At 40.9% G+C, this 16,922-nt stretch overlaps 2 protein-coding genes across 2 annotated transcripts in view; one reads left to right on the top strand and one right to left on the bottom strand.

The window, feature by feature from the left end:
- Positions 1 to 2,059, top strand: LOC138056897 (forkhead box protein D1-like). Its single transcript, XM_068902832.1, has one exon. It carries the CDS (start codon positions 388 to 390, stop codon positions 1,342 to 1,344), a length of 957 nt encoding a protein of 318 aa, XP_068758933.1. The 5' UTR covers positions 1 to 387; the 3' UTR covers positions 1,345 to 2,059.
- A 5,878-nt stretch (positions 2,060 to 7,937) lies between these two features.
- The window catches only part of LOC138056879 (alpha-aminoadipic semialdehyde synthase, mitochondrial-like), a 27,578-nt gene continuing 18,593 nt past the window's right edge, over positions 7,938 to 16,922 (bottom strand). Inside the window, exons 17-24 of the mRNA XM_068902806.1 lie at positions 16,661 to 16,724; positions 15,565 to 15,732; positions 15,005 to 15,097; positions 13,907 to 14,019; positions 12,394 to 12,482; positions 10,725 to 10,792; positions 10,399 to 10,507; positions 7,938 to 9,269 (exon numbers count right to left, since the gene is read on the bottom strand). Coding sequence (XP_068758907.1) covers positions 9,154 to 9,269; positions 10,399 to 10,507; positions 10,725 to 10,792; positions 12,394 to 12,482; positions 13,907 to 14,019; positions 15,005 to 15,097; positions 15,565 to 15,732; positions 16,661 to 16,724 — 820 coding nt within the window. The 3' untranslated portion in view covers positions 7,938 to 9,153. The remainder of the gene's footprint in view (positions 9,270 to 10,398; positions 10,508 to 10,724; positions 10,793 to 12,393; positions 12,483 to 13,906; positions 14,020 to 15,004; positions 15,098 to 15,564; positions 15,733 to 16,660; positions 16,725 to 16,922) is intronic.

The following is a 16,922-nucleotide window of genomic DNA, read 5'->3' as shown; positions in this document are numbered from 1 at the left end:
TTGGGTTCACTTATGGCTTGAATTAATTCGATTCAACGCAAAGGCGAGTACTTTTCCAGAGGAGACAAGAAGCTCAGTTGTCTCTGGATCGATCCGCTCGGGGTGCGGATCTTGTCCACTGACTTAAACTGGTGCAAGGTACAATCTTAAATTTTAAGTCGGATGATTCATCTGCAAGTTAAGGGCGCATCTGTCCATTTGGTGTTTGAAAGCCCCCTGCTGGGACGGTCATTGCATGCGGTTTAGTCCGACAAAAAAGGACGTCGCTCCATATAGCCCTGGGCATACACACATAAAATAATCAGATGCCAACAATCGCACGAATAACTAGTTCGATATATGTGAGGTTCACCAGCAGACGCGAGCGTGATTTTAACCATTTTCGCTATGTACGGTATGCGCTCAAGTTGCCTGGAAGACAACATACTCGAAAAGGGTGCATTCAGGTTTACACACGGTGATGATGATGACAGGGGCTTCAATGGCCAGTTATCGCGGTATCTACGGGAAACGCAGGCAAAGGTTTTGAAAAGGACTCTGCCGAAAGACAAAGCGAAAGTGGAAACCTTTAAGGAGGAAACGGAAGACAACGGAGAGGTACGAAGCATTAGAAGAAGTGTGGAAGAAGATGAGGTGAACGATGAAGGAGGAAATAAGGATTCTCGGAATCTGACAGAGACCTTTGTGGCGGTTATAGCACAAGGAATCCTGAGTGTGCCATCCAAAAGGATGACTCTGAGTTCCATCTATAAATATATTGCAAACACTTTTCCTCATTTCGACAAGGAGAAAGGTCCTGGCTGGAGGAACAGTGTGAGACACAATCTCTCCAGCAACGACTGTTTCGTGAAAGCGAGCAGGGCAGAGAATGGCAAAGGGCATTACTGGATGATACATCCCAAAGATTTGCCAGAATTTTCCAAAGGGAACTTTCGAAGACCGAGGAAACCACGTCGATCAAGATGCGGGCATCCCATAGCCTGCTCAGCTGAAGGAAGTCTACTTGGATTACCGTTATCAGCGAGCTTTTACCCATATCATCGCAAGCCTAGCACCAATTTAGACGTACCTAAGCCGCATCCTCCAAGCGAAGCATTCCCTCGCCCTTTTGGAGTCAGCCCTTCGAGATACGAATACCTGGCATGTGCAGAAGATAACACTCGATATCCCCTCAGCCATTTTCATGGCTTCTCCACACCTCCACCGCCGTATGGACTCTTCTGGCAAGACAACCCGTCCTTCAGAAATTATGGCACACATTTCCAATCATCCACGTTTCATCCTTACTTGTATAGATCACCTGTCTCAAAGTTGGACAATGCTGTCGGAATTAGTTATACTTGAAACAAGTTCACATGCTAAATATTTACTATTCGCAGACATAATCTTGTAAATATTTCATTTTAGCTGCGCAAACCGTAAACAACGGCTTTACTTAGCTGAAACGACGAATACTAAGACGCTTCATGAAGAACGACCATTTCTTTAAGGATACATCGAAGTACTTAAGATGTCACGGGCGAGTGTGGCAAACAACAATCAAACGAAACAAAATTTCAGGTTAACAACCGGAAATACAGAAGCAAGAGTAGAGAACTCTGCAACTGTAGCGCATTGTACAATAAAAAAAACTCGTCCATTGTAGTGGAAGAAAATAGGTCTAATATTTCTTTATAAACCGTCCCGATTTCAAGCTAGAAACTCAAGTAGGACATTTGTGTGTACAAGGGCAAGCGATTATGAAATGCTTTAAACGAGTGGAAAACTAAATCAATTTATCAGTGAAGTGAATTGACATAGCTAAAGGTCAAGACGATTTCCTTTATAATTTTAATTGATAGAAAAGGTAATCTTCTCTTACAAGTTTTATTGTAGACAGCGAAACGTAAAGTCGGATTACGAGATCGAAACTCGGCGGGTTTCACCATCGCGTTTTGCATGACGCGGTTTATAGCCATTTTCTGTAATTCGCACATTCGCATTTTCACCCATGTGTTATTATTTCACGTCAAGCTGAGTCATTTGGCCCATGAAGTGAATATAATTCGTTTTTTCATTACAGATGGCTTCACTATTTTATAGGAGTTTCTTGTTCCTCTGGCCTCGGTTTTTCAAAAGGTGGATAACGCTATCCACCGGCTAAATCACTATCCAGCGGATAAACACTAGCAAAACCAATTGAGCTACCCAGTGGATAGCGCTATCCACTCTTCGAACAACTGGGGACTGGAGCCTTAAGGTATATGATGTGTGGGATGTTAAGAACTTTATACTTTTCCATGTTAATGACTTGTATATCCGTTGCAGCACTTTACGAAAATAGCTTGCACTTAACTTGTGTTAAACAAGACCCGATTATCGCATATGCCTCTATCTATTATCCCATTTTCCAAGTGTCAGGGGTGGCGCCTTTAAGTGTTTGTTGACCTACGAAGGGATTCATGGCGGCGAGAACAGAGGGATCCATAGCCTCCAGTCAAACTGTTCAATGTGGTTTTTGAGGGGGCCGGTGTTTATAAATAAGCAATTCGCGCCAAACCACGGCTCTTAAGTCAATACTGGATGCGTTTTTATCGTGGTGCGATAAGTGTTTGTATGTTTACAAAATAAATGGTTTTGTTGATGTCGCTGTTTCAAATAATTACTCAACACTTGCTTCATTACACAATGACGGCACCGATAGATGTACAGCCACACAAAGCGTCTTTTATTATTCACTGAGAAAAAATTGAGAATTGGCCAATGTAAACAACACTCGAGGCGATCCATTCTGCCATACCGCCGCATTGTTATTCAAATTCTTCGCCTTATGGGTTCCTTAATGGCGCAAAGTCTAGTACGCAATGATAGCAATCAGCTTCTATTGACCAATTGCAACGTTTAAGTATTCGACTAAATAGCTACAAAGTTGTCTGTATCATACACAAATAGCTAGCTTAACGAGTTGCGGTTTGATCAATAATCTTTAGAAATTGCTGCCTATAGTTACACGTGGTGGACCTGCAGAAAAAAACAATCTCTATTTTGTTCAATTGGCCAGGATAGAACGAACAAAGGAAAAGCAAATATAAATTAAATGTTTCAAACAACTGATTTCTCATGCGATGAATTAAGGTCTATCATGACCTTCAGACAGATTCCCGTACCATTTCCTTAAACGTTAACAAATCCCTGAAGAAACATCTTGATTCCTAATTTGTAAGTTGATTGACTAAATGAGTTGTTTTCTAAACAGAAAGCGGATACGACAAGTTCATTTAATTACTGAGAGATACAAAATTACTGGACGAGTTTTTCAACTGACTTGTCTCTTAAGAATCCCACTGCAAATATTTTTTTCTCTAGATGAAGAGCTTCGTAAATAAACGAAAATGACAGAACGTGTGAAAATTATAATTTTCCACATTAGACACTAACTTGCGGTGGTTTATATGTTTATGAAATAGATAAGCCACCCCCTGTCAAGACATTGTGTGATCATGAAAACAGTCTTAATATTAAATGAACAGTAGGTCCGACAAACGAGTGTACTGCATGGTCAGAAAATAAAGTGCTTTTAAACGCAATCATTTTAATCACTCTTTGTGCTCATCAACAGTTAAACGGTTTTTTTAAATTGCGAATTAGAACAATGGCTTCTATCTGCCTAATAACTGGGCCTAATGTTGAGGCTCTTTGCATAGTAAAACCTCTATTATTAAATGTAAAGCAAAGGCGGTCGGGCGTAGACGGCTTAATTTTATTTGTTTAACTTAACTTTTCCCACGATCTCTTGTTGTTTGCGCATAGTTTGTAAAACACTTCCTTGAAGCCTTCAAAAGGATGTTTGCTCCTTGCTAGGAAGCTTTCGCGTCTTAACGGTTAATGACCTTACGGCTAAGCTTCGCGATCGAATTTGAAAAACTCCTGGCAGCAAAACAAAATAACAGGCATCTTTATTGTTTCACAAACGCCCACACATCACCTAACGTACAGAAATCAACCGATAATTTCTCGAAACAAACGAATTTACACCTTCAAAAACTTGTCAAGGTAAAAGAACAGTCTACTCTTTCGCCTGTTCTACCCCTAGATCTGTTTCATGAAAAACAAACTCATTTTAAACCTATTAAAACACACTGATGCTTCCTTAATTATTTAGTACGTAATGAGAACATTCAGAACTCGACAATTGAATCTCTCCCTCGCCAGATACAAAATTGCAATGTGATTCCAATTTATTTTGTTTAAAATGACTATTTCCCCTTCCCACTTAAATACAGGAAGGATCCACTTTTTTATAGTACAAGTATTCGACTCCCTTTCTGTATACAAAACAAAGTGTTTATAAAGACGTGACATTAGCCTTAAGTAAATTAACTGTTTAAGGTAACGTCGAGATTTAGCTATAATTCGTAAAATCGACTAGCACGATCATTCGTTCCTCTTTGTGCAAATTCTCGGCCATAACTTTTTTCCGATTTGTTTTAAGCAGATTGATTCAATATGCGTTTTCTTCAACACCTCTAGGCATCTCAAAGTACCGATTCTCGATTCGCAGCAGTACAGCGCCTCTAACAAAAAAAAAAACCTTTGGTGTTTTGCCGTCCGTTTTTTAATAATCGTACAACAAAAGGGCAATTCTTGCCGCGACGGCTGGACGAATCAGTTCTTATGGTACCCGATGCGCAGGCGAATGCCTCCCTGGAGGGGTACTTGTCCCGCCGAATTAGCCCCAACTTGACACACGCAATTGGGATTTTGATGTTACTCTGTCTGAATTATATAAATATAAACTTGGAAATTAGAAATTTACTACGATTATTTTTATTTTTTTCCTCAAAATTATGGAATGTTGCAAAAAATAAGTGAGGGTGTTGTTTTTGTCAAGGAAAAGGCCTATTATAATTCCACGCATGTTTATACAAGTTTCCAACATGTGTAGTTTGCGTTTTAATAAGTCAGCGCAGCTGTTATAATTAGTTCTAAAGTAATTAAGTAATGTTTACAAAAATGAAATGGACGGCTCGGTTTTGAGGTCAGATATATAATGACTTGATAGAAATACATGAAAATAGAAATTTAGTATATATTAACTGCTAAAAGTGGGATTTTGTCATTAGTGGAAACTGTCCTCAAACTAAATGGCCAGTGAAATGAACAGGGTTGACTTGCAAAAAGAGACTTGCCCAAAAGAGACCAAAAAGTGGCGCTACAAACTGACCAATTGAAGCTAGTTTTTAAGCCACAAAAGACTCTTGTATCAGGTGGGGCTTTGCAGAGTAAAATTAGCGCAACTTTCCATGCGACATTGACGAAAGCTCACAAAATAATTGATACTTTCTTAGAATTGAGAATTGGAAAAATCTCCAATGAATGTAACCAAGGAAAGCAGATTTATTTCCCATGACCAGTCAGATAACCTCCAAGGACGCCCACTTTTGTTTCGTAGTATCGCAAGCGTTGTCCAACTCAAACCTTGGCAGCTATGCTAGCCGTTAGACGACAGGTGACAGAATGGGCCCTCTAGCAGTGTTCTACGGAGTCAAAGAATCAAAGTAGAATGCCCTAGAAAAAGAAACTTAATAAAACACCAGCTGGGATAATGCGATGAACGTTTCAAGTATGAGTCATGTTTGCAAACAGAACAGCAGGACATTGGCTTAAAAACCGCGTGGTCGAGTCCCTGTCGTAGGTAAATTAAAAGTAATTAAGGACAGTGACTACTACTGTTATTGCGCATACGTTCTGCGCATCTCCAGATACTCGGGTTTCCTATGTGTGGTGCTTATTAATAAAAGGATATTTTTGCGCATTTTAAAACTATGCGGAGAAAGCAGAACTTAGCAAGTGCTCTTGGTATCCACAAGGAAAACTGGAGGTAACCACGCATTTTTCAGAGATAATTAAGCATTCAATTTGGAAAAGAACGCCATACATTGCTTTGTACTTTAAAGCTCTTTGCAAATATTGTTGATTAATTATCTTTAAAAAATGCGTGGTTGCCCCCAATTTCCTTTTGGATTTCAATAACACTTGACGAGATCTGCTTTTCCCGCATATTCAAAAACCGCACAAAATTACCTTTGAATTACTAGGCACCGTTCTTAAACCAAGGATAACAATTTTTACCAGAAAAAAAACGGCCCAACGACAGGTGAAGGTACCGCAAGTATATCCGGCATAGATTCTCTACCGTATGTTCTTTTTTGGGCAGCTTCTGCAAGTACCGGAGCAGAAATTACGTAAAACAAAAGAAACAAAAGACAGAAAACAAAACAACTCCAAATAAAGACAAATCCCAAGTGACAAAAGCACAATGCTTTCCGGTACCTGCAAAAAGACCCCTATTTTGTTGAAGATATATTTTTTAATGCTCGGGAGCTCTTTTTGGACAACAACGGTTTGATTCACGTCTCCTCTTTTCAAGGATGCAGCTGTTACGAGACAAAACATGGAAATGGGGAAGGGGGAACACGCTGGGGGAGGGGGGGAGGGAGGAGAAGGGGGCTAGGGTGGAGGCGGAAAAGAGCGGGGGAGAGAACCAAGGTAAGCCGTCAACCGTTCTCTTCATACAAAAAGCTGCCCAGAAAGGGAATTTCTGGCCTTTGAGTGTACGAATAAGTTCTATGGCACGGTAACGAAGAGCCTGGTCACGACTGTACGTAATGCATGATGGGTATCATGCTGTCTACAGGTATCAAGCTGGTCACGTGGTGAGCCAATCTAGGCCTGCATCCGTCATCGCCCGTTGTTTTTGAAGATATATTTGTTTTATAGACAATATGCTGCGTATTTATACAGTCACATGGTTATCTATTTTTCGATATTTTTGAAGCACTGGATTGGTTCTACATTGGTTGGGGAATACGTTTCCAGTTTTTCGTATAAGGCGTGTCACCGTTGTATACTGTTGGTCTTCTGTTTTTGCTGTTGCATCTTGAACGTAGGCGGTTTTCGCCTGCCACTGGTGCGAGGCCTGTGCATACTAAAAAGTGGTTTTCGCTTGCTACTGGTGCGAAGCCTGTGCATACGTAAATAAATCTAATGGATTATATTTACCTGATGTATAGTGAAGTTGAAATCTGTTTCCGACCGTGTTCCGTAACCAGGTCTTTGAATAAAAGCGAGGCTGAAGTTGACCTTGCTTAGATACAAACCTCATTGCTTTTTTGTGTAAATATAAAAACTCGTTAGAATAGGCCATTTCCGAGTTCACATATGTCTCCTCTTCAAAGCGAGTCTAAGTGCGAAGTTTTTGTGATGGTAATTAGTTTTACTTTACATATGAATGAAAACTAATTTTCATAACAAAAACTTTGCACTTAGACTCGCTTTGAAGAGGAGGCAGACATGAACTCGGAAATGGCCTATTACAACAAGGTGATTTACATAAGAAAAGCAATGAGGTTTGTATCAAAGCCAGGTCAACTCCAGCCTCTCTTTTATTCAAAGGCCTGGTAACTTAGCACAGAACTGTAAAATGGTCTATTGCGGATAAGGAAGGACAAGGGGGAGAACCCTGCGATTATAGGACGTTTTCAACCAACCTCTAGAGATAATAACAATAGAGAAATGTACGACTTCTGGTGGACGAACAAAAGAAGCTAAATGACAGATCTTTTGTTTTCGACCACCAATATGACGGCGATGACGTCACATGAAAACCTCCTATAGGAGCGCGATGAAAATTATTGAAGTGGGGACGGAGGATGTCAAGGCTTGTTAAATGTCCTGTATGCTGGACTGCAATGCTCTTCTGAGTCGAAACCTACGTAGCATCCCTAGGAAAATGAAACAGAGATCCCTAGCGTTTGAAAATGCGGGTCTCGGGAAGGACGGTGAGAATTAGCACTGAACGATGCTAATCCAGTTGTTGGGACAATGAAGTCGATAAAGCACAAGCGGTTTCAAACCCCACTCCCTTAATTTGTTTTCAAAATATTTGAGTCGAAATACGAAGTCAGAGCATTTATTCAGTCCCGAACTATATGATCATTAGTTACCCAAAGCGGAACTGAGGAAGATACTGGTTTTCAAACTGCCGGCAGCTGTAATAACTGAAAGCCAACTTCTTATATAGATAGCAAATAGATGAGAAATGAGCTTTCTTAAAAGAATAAATAGCACGAGTGCCGGAAGACTGGTCACATCATATCGTGGTAATATTTACAAATGTGATTATTCCAGCAGCTACAAGGAAGTGGCCCCCTGTTAAACATTTCTTCACCGAGGCGAAGTGAACATTGGAAAAAGACATCATCAAATGCGTCTTCCAAATAATAAAAACCAATATACGCCAATTCAGCCATTGGGGCTAGAACTCAAATAATTGTTTAAACTCTATTATCATTATCATTTCCTTTGCACGAACCTAACAAGAATTTTTCAGGAAGTGTACTGAGGTAATTATCAAAGCAACTGCATATTCTTGAATACTTCAAGGACATCAAGAAAGCGCGCAGCAAAAAATTAATTATTGCATTAATTCCGCGCAAGGCGGTTAGAAGTAAACTAGTACGTAATTTATTCCCAATCAAAGCATGCGCGCATCTCTAATTGCAAGTAATATTTGAAGAAATTCTTACTTGTCGCGGTATTAACTTCTGTAATATTGCGACGTGAATGTGAAAAATTCTCTTAGTAAAATAAATACGTCATTTAAAAAAAGGTGATTTCAAAACAGTGAGTCCAATAAACTGGTTAGAGGCGTCGACTCAACTGAAACGAACGAAAAGAGTATTCCTCTATTCAAAGGTCTGAATTACTGAAGAGGTGTCTTCAGATTCAGTCTTTGATTGAAGAATACCTTAGATTATATTTCCTCCATTTCGAATTATAAGTTGGAAATTTTAACATGTTTAAATACTTCACTTGTCGGATATTACTCGTAAAAAGACTGCAATTTTTGCAAGATTCCTCCGATGTTTCCACCCCTCGACAATCTTGACTTGTCTTGACGTCAAAACTCCAAGTAGAACATTGGGAAGTTAATTAAGGCGAAAGATGCAAAAAGGCCTCCGCCATGCAAGAGGGCATTTAACACCCCTTGCATCTTGTCAAAGGTACCACTATGAAACGTGTTCACTCCTAGACAGATGGTTTGTACATCGACGTATGGCGCTAATGTGGGCAAGTGAGCAACCCATTCTCCTCCTTCCTCATCTATTCGCCTCATAACACCGTTGAGGTCAATTCGCTGTAAATTCCTTCGGCTTTGAGTCGTGTGAGCATCGGTTTATAAATTTCACGATTCAGGGGTCGGACCACGCCAGTAGCTTTTAAGTCTCCTGAAACGCAAATTACAACATGATTTTAACCATGGTTCGGTTGGCTCGGTCGCCATCAGACTCTCTTGCGGGGGAAAAGAAAGTGCTGCTTTTGATATGATATTTACAAATGGCTAGACTGGGTATGCTCCTTCGCACAACACTTATTCACAAGCTGTGGAGTCAAGTGTCTCATGTTACTGAGCTCAAAGCTGCTACCCATATTTTCCAGCTGTTGAGATGTAAAGTGTAGCGCCCGGTGCTTCGGCCGCCGGTTCGCGTGCGCATGCTCTGGGTTTAAATCCCGCTGACCGCACAGAGGCTCTGTCTTTGGCCACGAGATTCACCTCCAACACGGTTTGTTAACAGCAAACTGGGTGCGTCGTTTCTGCAGTCTAACTCCTTTAATGTTCCTGGATTGTTTCTGTCTTTTAACTGGCCCACAAACTTAAGCCTTTCAATAACTCTGTGAATACTTTACTTGACTTTCAATTCTTGACGTCCTTGAATCCCTATATTGTACTCTTTTCCGTTGTCCTTGGTGTCCAAGTGTGGCACAGTTATTAATGGTAGCTTGAAGATTTTTCTTCCGAACATTTCAGTATGGCGTCAATCTTACCTCAAACATCGCTTTCCCATTTTTATCTTTCCCTTACTAAGCTACGGAACCTGTATGTTTCTAAACGAGATAAGTTCAAGTATTTGGTAACTCTCTGGTGTAAATATCGCTCCTCGATAATATCCAAACGAATGCATGATCGTCAGTTATCTCCATGCAATACCAACAACAAGAACAGTTCGCATAGTGGCGGTACAGGTGACCGGTATTTGAGTGGAGAGGAAATTCGAATCTTTCAATGATCCTGGTATTTTCAGCTTTCAAAAATCCACATTCGATGCAAAACGATTTTTGCTGTAGACGACGGCCTAAAGTCTTTATTTGCTTGTAATCCGCGCAGAGGAAAGGACGAAAATTTACCCCAGAAAAAGCTGGGTAATTCTCAGGCAGTCTCGTGCGCACATTATAAATCGCAATATAAGCGAAACAACTTTTACCACTCGTACGTAACAATATCCAAATGCATTATATGCAGACTTAAGCGTCCTATCAATTCTTTTAGGACTTTTTCACAGGGAACTTTTTACTCACCGTCTAGCACCATCTTGGTCGCAATCGCCACAGGAAGCCCAACAGTGCGCGCCATGGCTGAATGACCATTCGGATCACCGTAACAAATTAAGTCAATTCGACGGTTAAGCTGTGAACATAACAAAACAAAAAAGGATTGGTTGCCCCTGTCTCTTCCAATTCCTTCCAAAGGGGTCCGGAGAAAATGTTTGAAAAGTAGAGTGGCTTACTAATAGTTGCCGTTTCCTACAATCAGGGACTGGTGCCAAGTAAAATTTTCGTGTTTTGTCGGGCATGTGGTGGATGCAAATTGAATACAGAAAGCGTAAAGGCAATATCCAGTTTACCTGTGATTTGTCAGGCATCTCCAATTCAATATCATGTTGAAGTAAAACCATGTCTCGCTCACCTTCTCCTATAGTTAAAATAATTTTGAAAACTTGTCAAATTCATTTCAAAACAGAAGAAAGGGATTGGCCAACACAAGTGTAAGTAGTTGCAACTTTCAAACTAATATAAAACATAAGCAGGAATCCGTTAACAGGAGCCTGCATTTCCAATACTAATGCTAGGCCAATACTAGGGCAATACTAGGCCAATACTAGGCCAATGCTAAGCCTATACTCCAATACTAAGTCTATGTAACGGCATTTACATAGATCAAGTTATTTTTTAACGAGTTCTTAAATAAGATTTGGCTTTCTCAACCCCATGGTGATCAGCTGGAAAGGTCTGGTTTCGCGGGCAAATCAATCTAAAAATAAGTCGAAAGGGTTACGTTTTTGCAAACGTTGGCCATGAAGCACTTATATTTAAAGAGAATTAACTATTAAAGATTAAGGTGAAGTGCTAGTTTTCAACCCGTAAACCATGTGAAAGTTATCCCTGCTAATGGGAATTGGGCCCACACAAGGACAGAGAAAAACTCTGACCAGGGTGGGAATTCGGGTTAGATCACCGCTGCTCTACCGACTGAACTACAAGCAGGTCGCAGGAATTCACATTACCCTCCAATAGTTACTTTTGTTGAAATAGAAGTGCTAAATGGCCAGTGTTTGCAAAAACGCAACCCTTCCTTGTACTTGTACGCATTCATTGTCGCGACGTTGAAATTTTAAATTCCTACGATTTGCTCCCGCCTGACCGAGTAGCTCAGTCGGTAGAGCAGCGGTAATCTAACCCGAAGGTCGTGGGCTCAATTTCCACCCTGGTCAGAGTTTTTCTCTGTCCTTGTTTGTTTGTTTGTTTGTTTGTTTGTTATTTATTTGTTCGAGCATGTTGAAGTATTGGCAGCTATTCAGCTGATGCGGACCTGCTGTACCCACCCACCCATACACTCATAAAGGACAGCCATAACACCGGGAACTTTATCCCCTGCTTTTCTCGAATAGTGTGTGGGTTCTTTAACGTCCCACAAGGAACTTATGAACATGAAAGAGATTTGTGAGACGGGGCCTAAGGGTTATAGTCCTTATCCGAGAAGACTTGAAAGTCTAACCATTTGCGGATGTTATTACAAAGCAAGCACTTTCTCCTCAGTTATTTTAAGACCCAGAGTGTTGGTCCGGCCGGAGTCGAACTCACGACCTCCCGCATGGCAGCCCGGTGCTCAACCAATAGGCCATTTCCGAGTTCATGTCTGCCTCCTCTTCAAAGCGAGTTTAAGTGCGAAGTTTTTGTGATGGTAATTAGTTCTACTTTCCATACATGAATGACAACTAATTTTCATAAAACAGAAGCTATTCAAGGGCTTTAGTAAAAACAACAGTGGGAAACCGTGACTTTTAAGAAGATTACGACATTTTTAAATTTATAAGACATTTTTCAATGTTACTGACGAACATCATCGTCAGTTACAGAATATTTGGAAAAAACCGTTACGACTATTTAACAACCAGGCGAAACATGCATAATTAACTATGATTAAGAGGCAAAAATTGATAACGTATCTGAGTGAGTTGCAAAGTGTTGGAAAGAGTATAAAGCCTAAAACGTAAACAATAAATATACACTCACTGTAAGCGAGTTTGTCAGTGAGATACAAACAAAGCGTGTCCAAAGGAGTCTTGTGTTGCAGAACAGGCTCTTCCGAAAGAAGTCCAAGGCTATTGAAAAACAAATGGAAGGTTTGATAAGGACAAAATAGTCCATTTCCGAGTTGCTGTTTGTCTCGGTTTCGAAGTGAGTCTTGGTGCTCAACTATTGAAGGGAAATGAGTTTGATTTGCTTAAGAATACCCAACTCATTTCCATTTGAATGGTTGTGCACCAACGAGAACGTCATCTCAAAATAAAAATTAACGTTATTGTAATCATTTCGTGACTATTTCAACCTCTTTAATACGACAAGGGTGTGGTAGTTCCTCAAAAGCGACGCTGGTCGAAACGGCGCAATGAAACTTTATCCTCAAGTGCTGACGTTCGTGTTGAGACCTCAAATTTGGCTATTTCACATTAGACAGCTTTAGATTCTAGGACGAAAACGACTACGAGTACGAGATTTACCAATAGAACAACACTGAGCGCGCGTAAACCAGAGTCATTTTGGCGGGAAAAACGTGATGCCGTCATCATTTTAGTACGACGTTTTACAAATGTCGTCGTGTCAAAAAAAGTCACCAACAGGGTAGCAATTTTGGCATTTTTCGATCGGCAAAAAGGCTCAGTTACCAGCAATAAGAATAACTGAGCAACATATACTGCTAACAAAGAGTAAGATAAATTGTACGGGGTTATAAATTATCCAAGTAGTTTGGCTAAAAACGGGTAGTCAAAAACACGTACTGGTTCTCGTCTTCGTCCTAGAATCTAAAGGTCTCTGTTTTTGTTTTGCTGACGACGGCAAAGAAATGGACAAAAGTGAAAAACGCACGTGCAGGGCGTGCAAAACTATTGTTTTTGTTCATTAAATATGCAAATTTGCGACGTTCTTGCTGCCGTCGCCGTTGTCGTTGGGGGTCCCCCATTGACGAGTAAAATCGTCTGGCGTTAGACACAGTAAAATATTCTGGCGTTAGACACAGTAAAATACTAAGTATGGCTGGTTTAGGCCGGTTTAGGGGTGAATGGATTAGCTCCCTAATCACACTCTTTTCACAATCTCATTCCCAGGTCTTTTTTCCGCCCTACTCTAGGCGGAGAAATCCCTGGGAACGAGGTTGACTCTGTTCACCGACTCGTGATTGTCGGATTCTTCCCGAGTATCCACGAGTATCCCCGAGTCACCATCTCCCACAAGTCTCCGATAGCTCGGTGGTAGAGCATCCAAACTAGTAATGGGAAGGTCGTAGGTTCGACTCCTGTTCGGGAGTGCTAGGATTTTTTCCGAATATCCCCGAGTCACCATCAAAATAAAAAACACATTTCTTCAGCAATTTGCTTGTCTTCTTCCACCTCACTCTTTTAACCAATGTTATGTTTCGTTTGAGTTGCTACGTTTTGATTAGTACATAAAAAATGTGTTAAAGTAATATTAAGGTCAAAATCAGTGCCACATCAGATAAATAGAACACGCCTAGAATTGTACTCACTCCTTTATGGCCTGCATGCGGACCGAGTCTTTTCCAACCAAATCAAACACAACCGATTGGAGCTCTGAATCACCCGCGTCAGGTCTGCCCACAAGTTTGGCCAAGACTTTTTTCTAAGGTTAAAGAGAGAGAACGGTACATCAAGGGTGTTGCAACGATGTCTTCAAGTGGAGGACAAAAGGTTTGTACCAGCTTGCATATAGGAAATTGTTTAGGCGAGATTTTGCATGGGTTTTTGTCATTGATGGACATTGGTGGAGTTTTGATTAGAACTTTAAAATAACAAGATTGGTTTAGGCAACGTTCGTGGCCTCCTTCGTTAGTTTCCGAGTTTGGATGATGGTGCTCGAATGCCTGCGTGCAGGTTTATAGCCAAGCTTATCAATGGTGTTCCTGTTATTGGTCCAGAGACACGGTGACATCGAGGGTGCGGCACAACGACGTCTTAAAGTGGAGGACAAAACGCTTGTACTAGCTTGTATAAAGGAAATTGTTTAGGCGAGCTTTTGCATGGGTTGTTGTCATTGATGGACATGAACTTCTGATTAGAACTTAGAAATAACAAGATCGGTTACACCGTTAGGAAATGTTCGTGGCCTCCTTCGTCAGTTTCTTTGGATGATGGTGCTCGAGCGACTGCGTGCAGGATTATAGCCAAGATTATCAATGATGTTCCTTTTATAGACAAAGAGGCACGCCAGTTATTAAAGCTACCAGTTGGAAGTATATAAGCCTGATAGGAGGCTAACGATAGTCGAGTCTAATGGCAGCCTTTAGAGTGGTTTTCAATTGAGCGTCAAAAGTAATTAGTGATTTACTTTGGTTTTGCATTTACTTCACTCAGTTATTGGTTCAAGATTCTCGCGCCACTTTGTCAACCAATCAGAAGTGAAACAAAAACCAATTGTGGCTCGCGCGTGCACATTTTCCCGCGCTTTGTGTCGGCTACGAGTAATTACTTCGAGTTTTGATTGGTTTACTGAATTCTCTTCGTCCTTTTTGATTGGCCAAAGTAATTACTTTGGTTTTGGTTTTAAGACACTCATTTGAAAACCGCTCTAGTGAGCCTGATAGAACGCTAACGTTAGTCGAACTTACCCAAGGTTGTTCTTGGGCCACGGCAAGGTCTGATCGTTCAGCCTGACTGTACATTCCAAGTTGAAATAAAGCTAAACACGCTGTCGCATAACCCTAAAAACGAAGAAAATTGACCGCACTGATGATAACAGAGAGGTTTAGATTCTAGGACGAGAACGACTACGAGTACGAGATTTTCTCAAAAAAAAAAACAACAATGAGCGCGCGCAAACCAGCGTCATTTTGGCGGAAAAAACGTGATACCGAGGTCATTTTTGTACGAGGATTTGTAAAAATGTCGTCAAGTCAAAACAAGTCAGCAACACGGTAGCAGTTTTGGCATTTTTCGATCAGGTAAAGTAACTTGTTACGTCACAAAAATGACTGCATCTTGTTCAGCAATAATTGATGTTTTGCATGGTAATCTATAACATTGCTGTTACATTATTCAGTGTTGCAGTGTCACTCCTTCTAATAACAAGGTATCTTGAAAGTGTTGAAACTGGTTTGAGCCACCTTAAGCCACCGAGACGCCGGAAATAGGACGGGTCAAGGTGGATGGAGAGACTGTATAAACTCACCTCATATCGCAGGGTCCCTCGCAGTATCGTGTTGGCTGTGGCAATGCCGTATAGTTCGCCGTATATAATCGAGTCCCTGTTCGGATGGCATTCCAGCCTGTAGCCCGGAAACATGTCCGTAGGTTTGATTTCTTTAAGTAAAGCGCCACCCGCTGCTATTTCGACAGTCTACAACACACAATTTACATAAGCCTGGTTTCTATATGATGGTCCGGTTCGCCCCAGTCGTTTTAAATAATGTTCAGAGGCGATCGGGATGATTATATGGAGACACTACTCAGGCGATCGCCGACCACCCGGGACGACTGGATAGAACTGAATTATATCCGGACGAACGAGGTCGTCTCGGTCGCCCGGGTCGTCAGCGATCTCCTAGATGGTGTTTTCATATAATCGTCCCGATCGCCTCTGAACATTATTTGAAACGACTAGGGCGATCGGGGCGATCAGGGCGATCATATGGAAACCAGGCTTAAGAAATCACCAGATTCAATACGGAAGTACAGTACGGAAATAAAAGGGTACGAGTGACATTTAGGGCGCGTTCGATTGACCCTATTCCGGAATACGAATATGTAGAGTGATGGTTAAAACGGTATGTTTGGCGCCTTTCGAAGTTGCAAGGATAATAAAAATATGTTTAAAGCAGATGTTTGACAATTTTAATGTGAATCTCCGTAAAAACGAAGGATTTCTAACTTATATTGTTCCATGTATTCCTATTCCGGAATACGGTCAATCGAACGCACCCTTAGAAAAAGGTTTTTCTTCGACTGGTTGTATTTTCCTCTTCCAGAGATAGACCAACCACCCCGACTGGCAAAATTACGAACCGCTTAAATTTTGATTCGACGGTTTTTACGTGTACAGAAGAGTGTCTAGGGTGATAACCGGCTTCGAATGTAATAGGCCTTTCTTCGATATATTAGAATTCAGCTTCAAAGAGAGGACAAAAACAAAAGAAAAGTGGATGATATGAAAATATTTTTCACATTCATTCCAACGTGTTTCTGTTGTTTTTGTCCTCACTGCCTCACTATCAAGCTGAATATTTGATATTTCGAAAATGTCATAGTGACTTTTACGCGAAACTCACCTTTCCATACCAGAGATATTTGGCAGTGTTCATGATGGTAAGAAGACCAGCTCTTGGACTCCAGCTGAGGAAAATAACAACAACAACAACAACAATCATCGTTCACGTTTAGACAAGGCATGGCAAGCTCCAACACAGGGCCAATTTGTTCGGCAATTCTATCGATTACTAGAAACTCAAATTGCAGATTATTTCAGTTTCTTGTTCAAATAAAAAACTAACATTTTTTTGAACAACAACCAAGCTTCGAGGCACTCGGACA

Source organism: Montipora capricornis, chromosome 7 (genome assembly GCF_036669925.1).
Source record: "Montipora capricornis isolate CH-2021 chromosome 7, ASM3666992v2, whole genome shotgun sequence".
Taxonomy (NCBI): domain Eukaryota; kingdom Metazoa; phylum Cnidaria; class Anthozoa; order Scleractinia; family Acroporidae; genus Montipora; species Montipora capricornis.
Note: the sequence above shows the minus strand (reverse complement) of the source record. Positions and strands in the feature narration are given on the sequence as shown.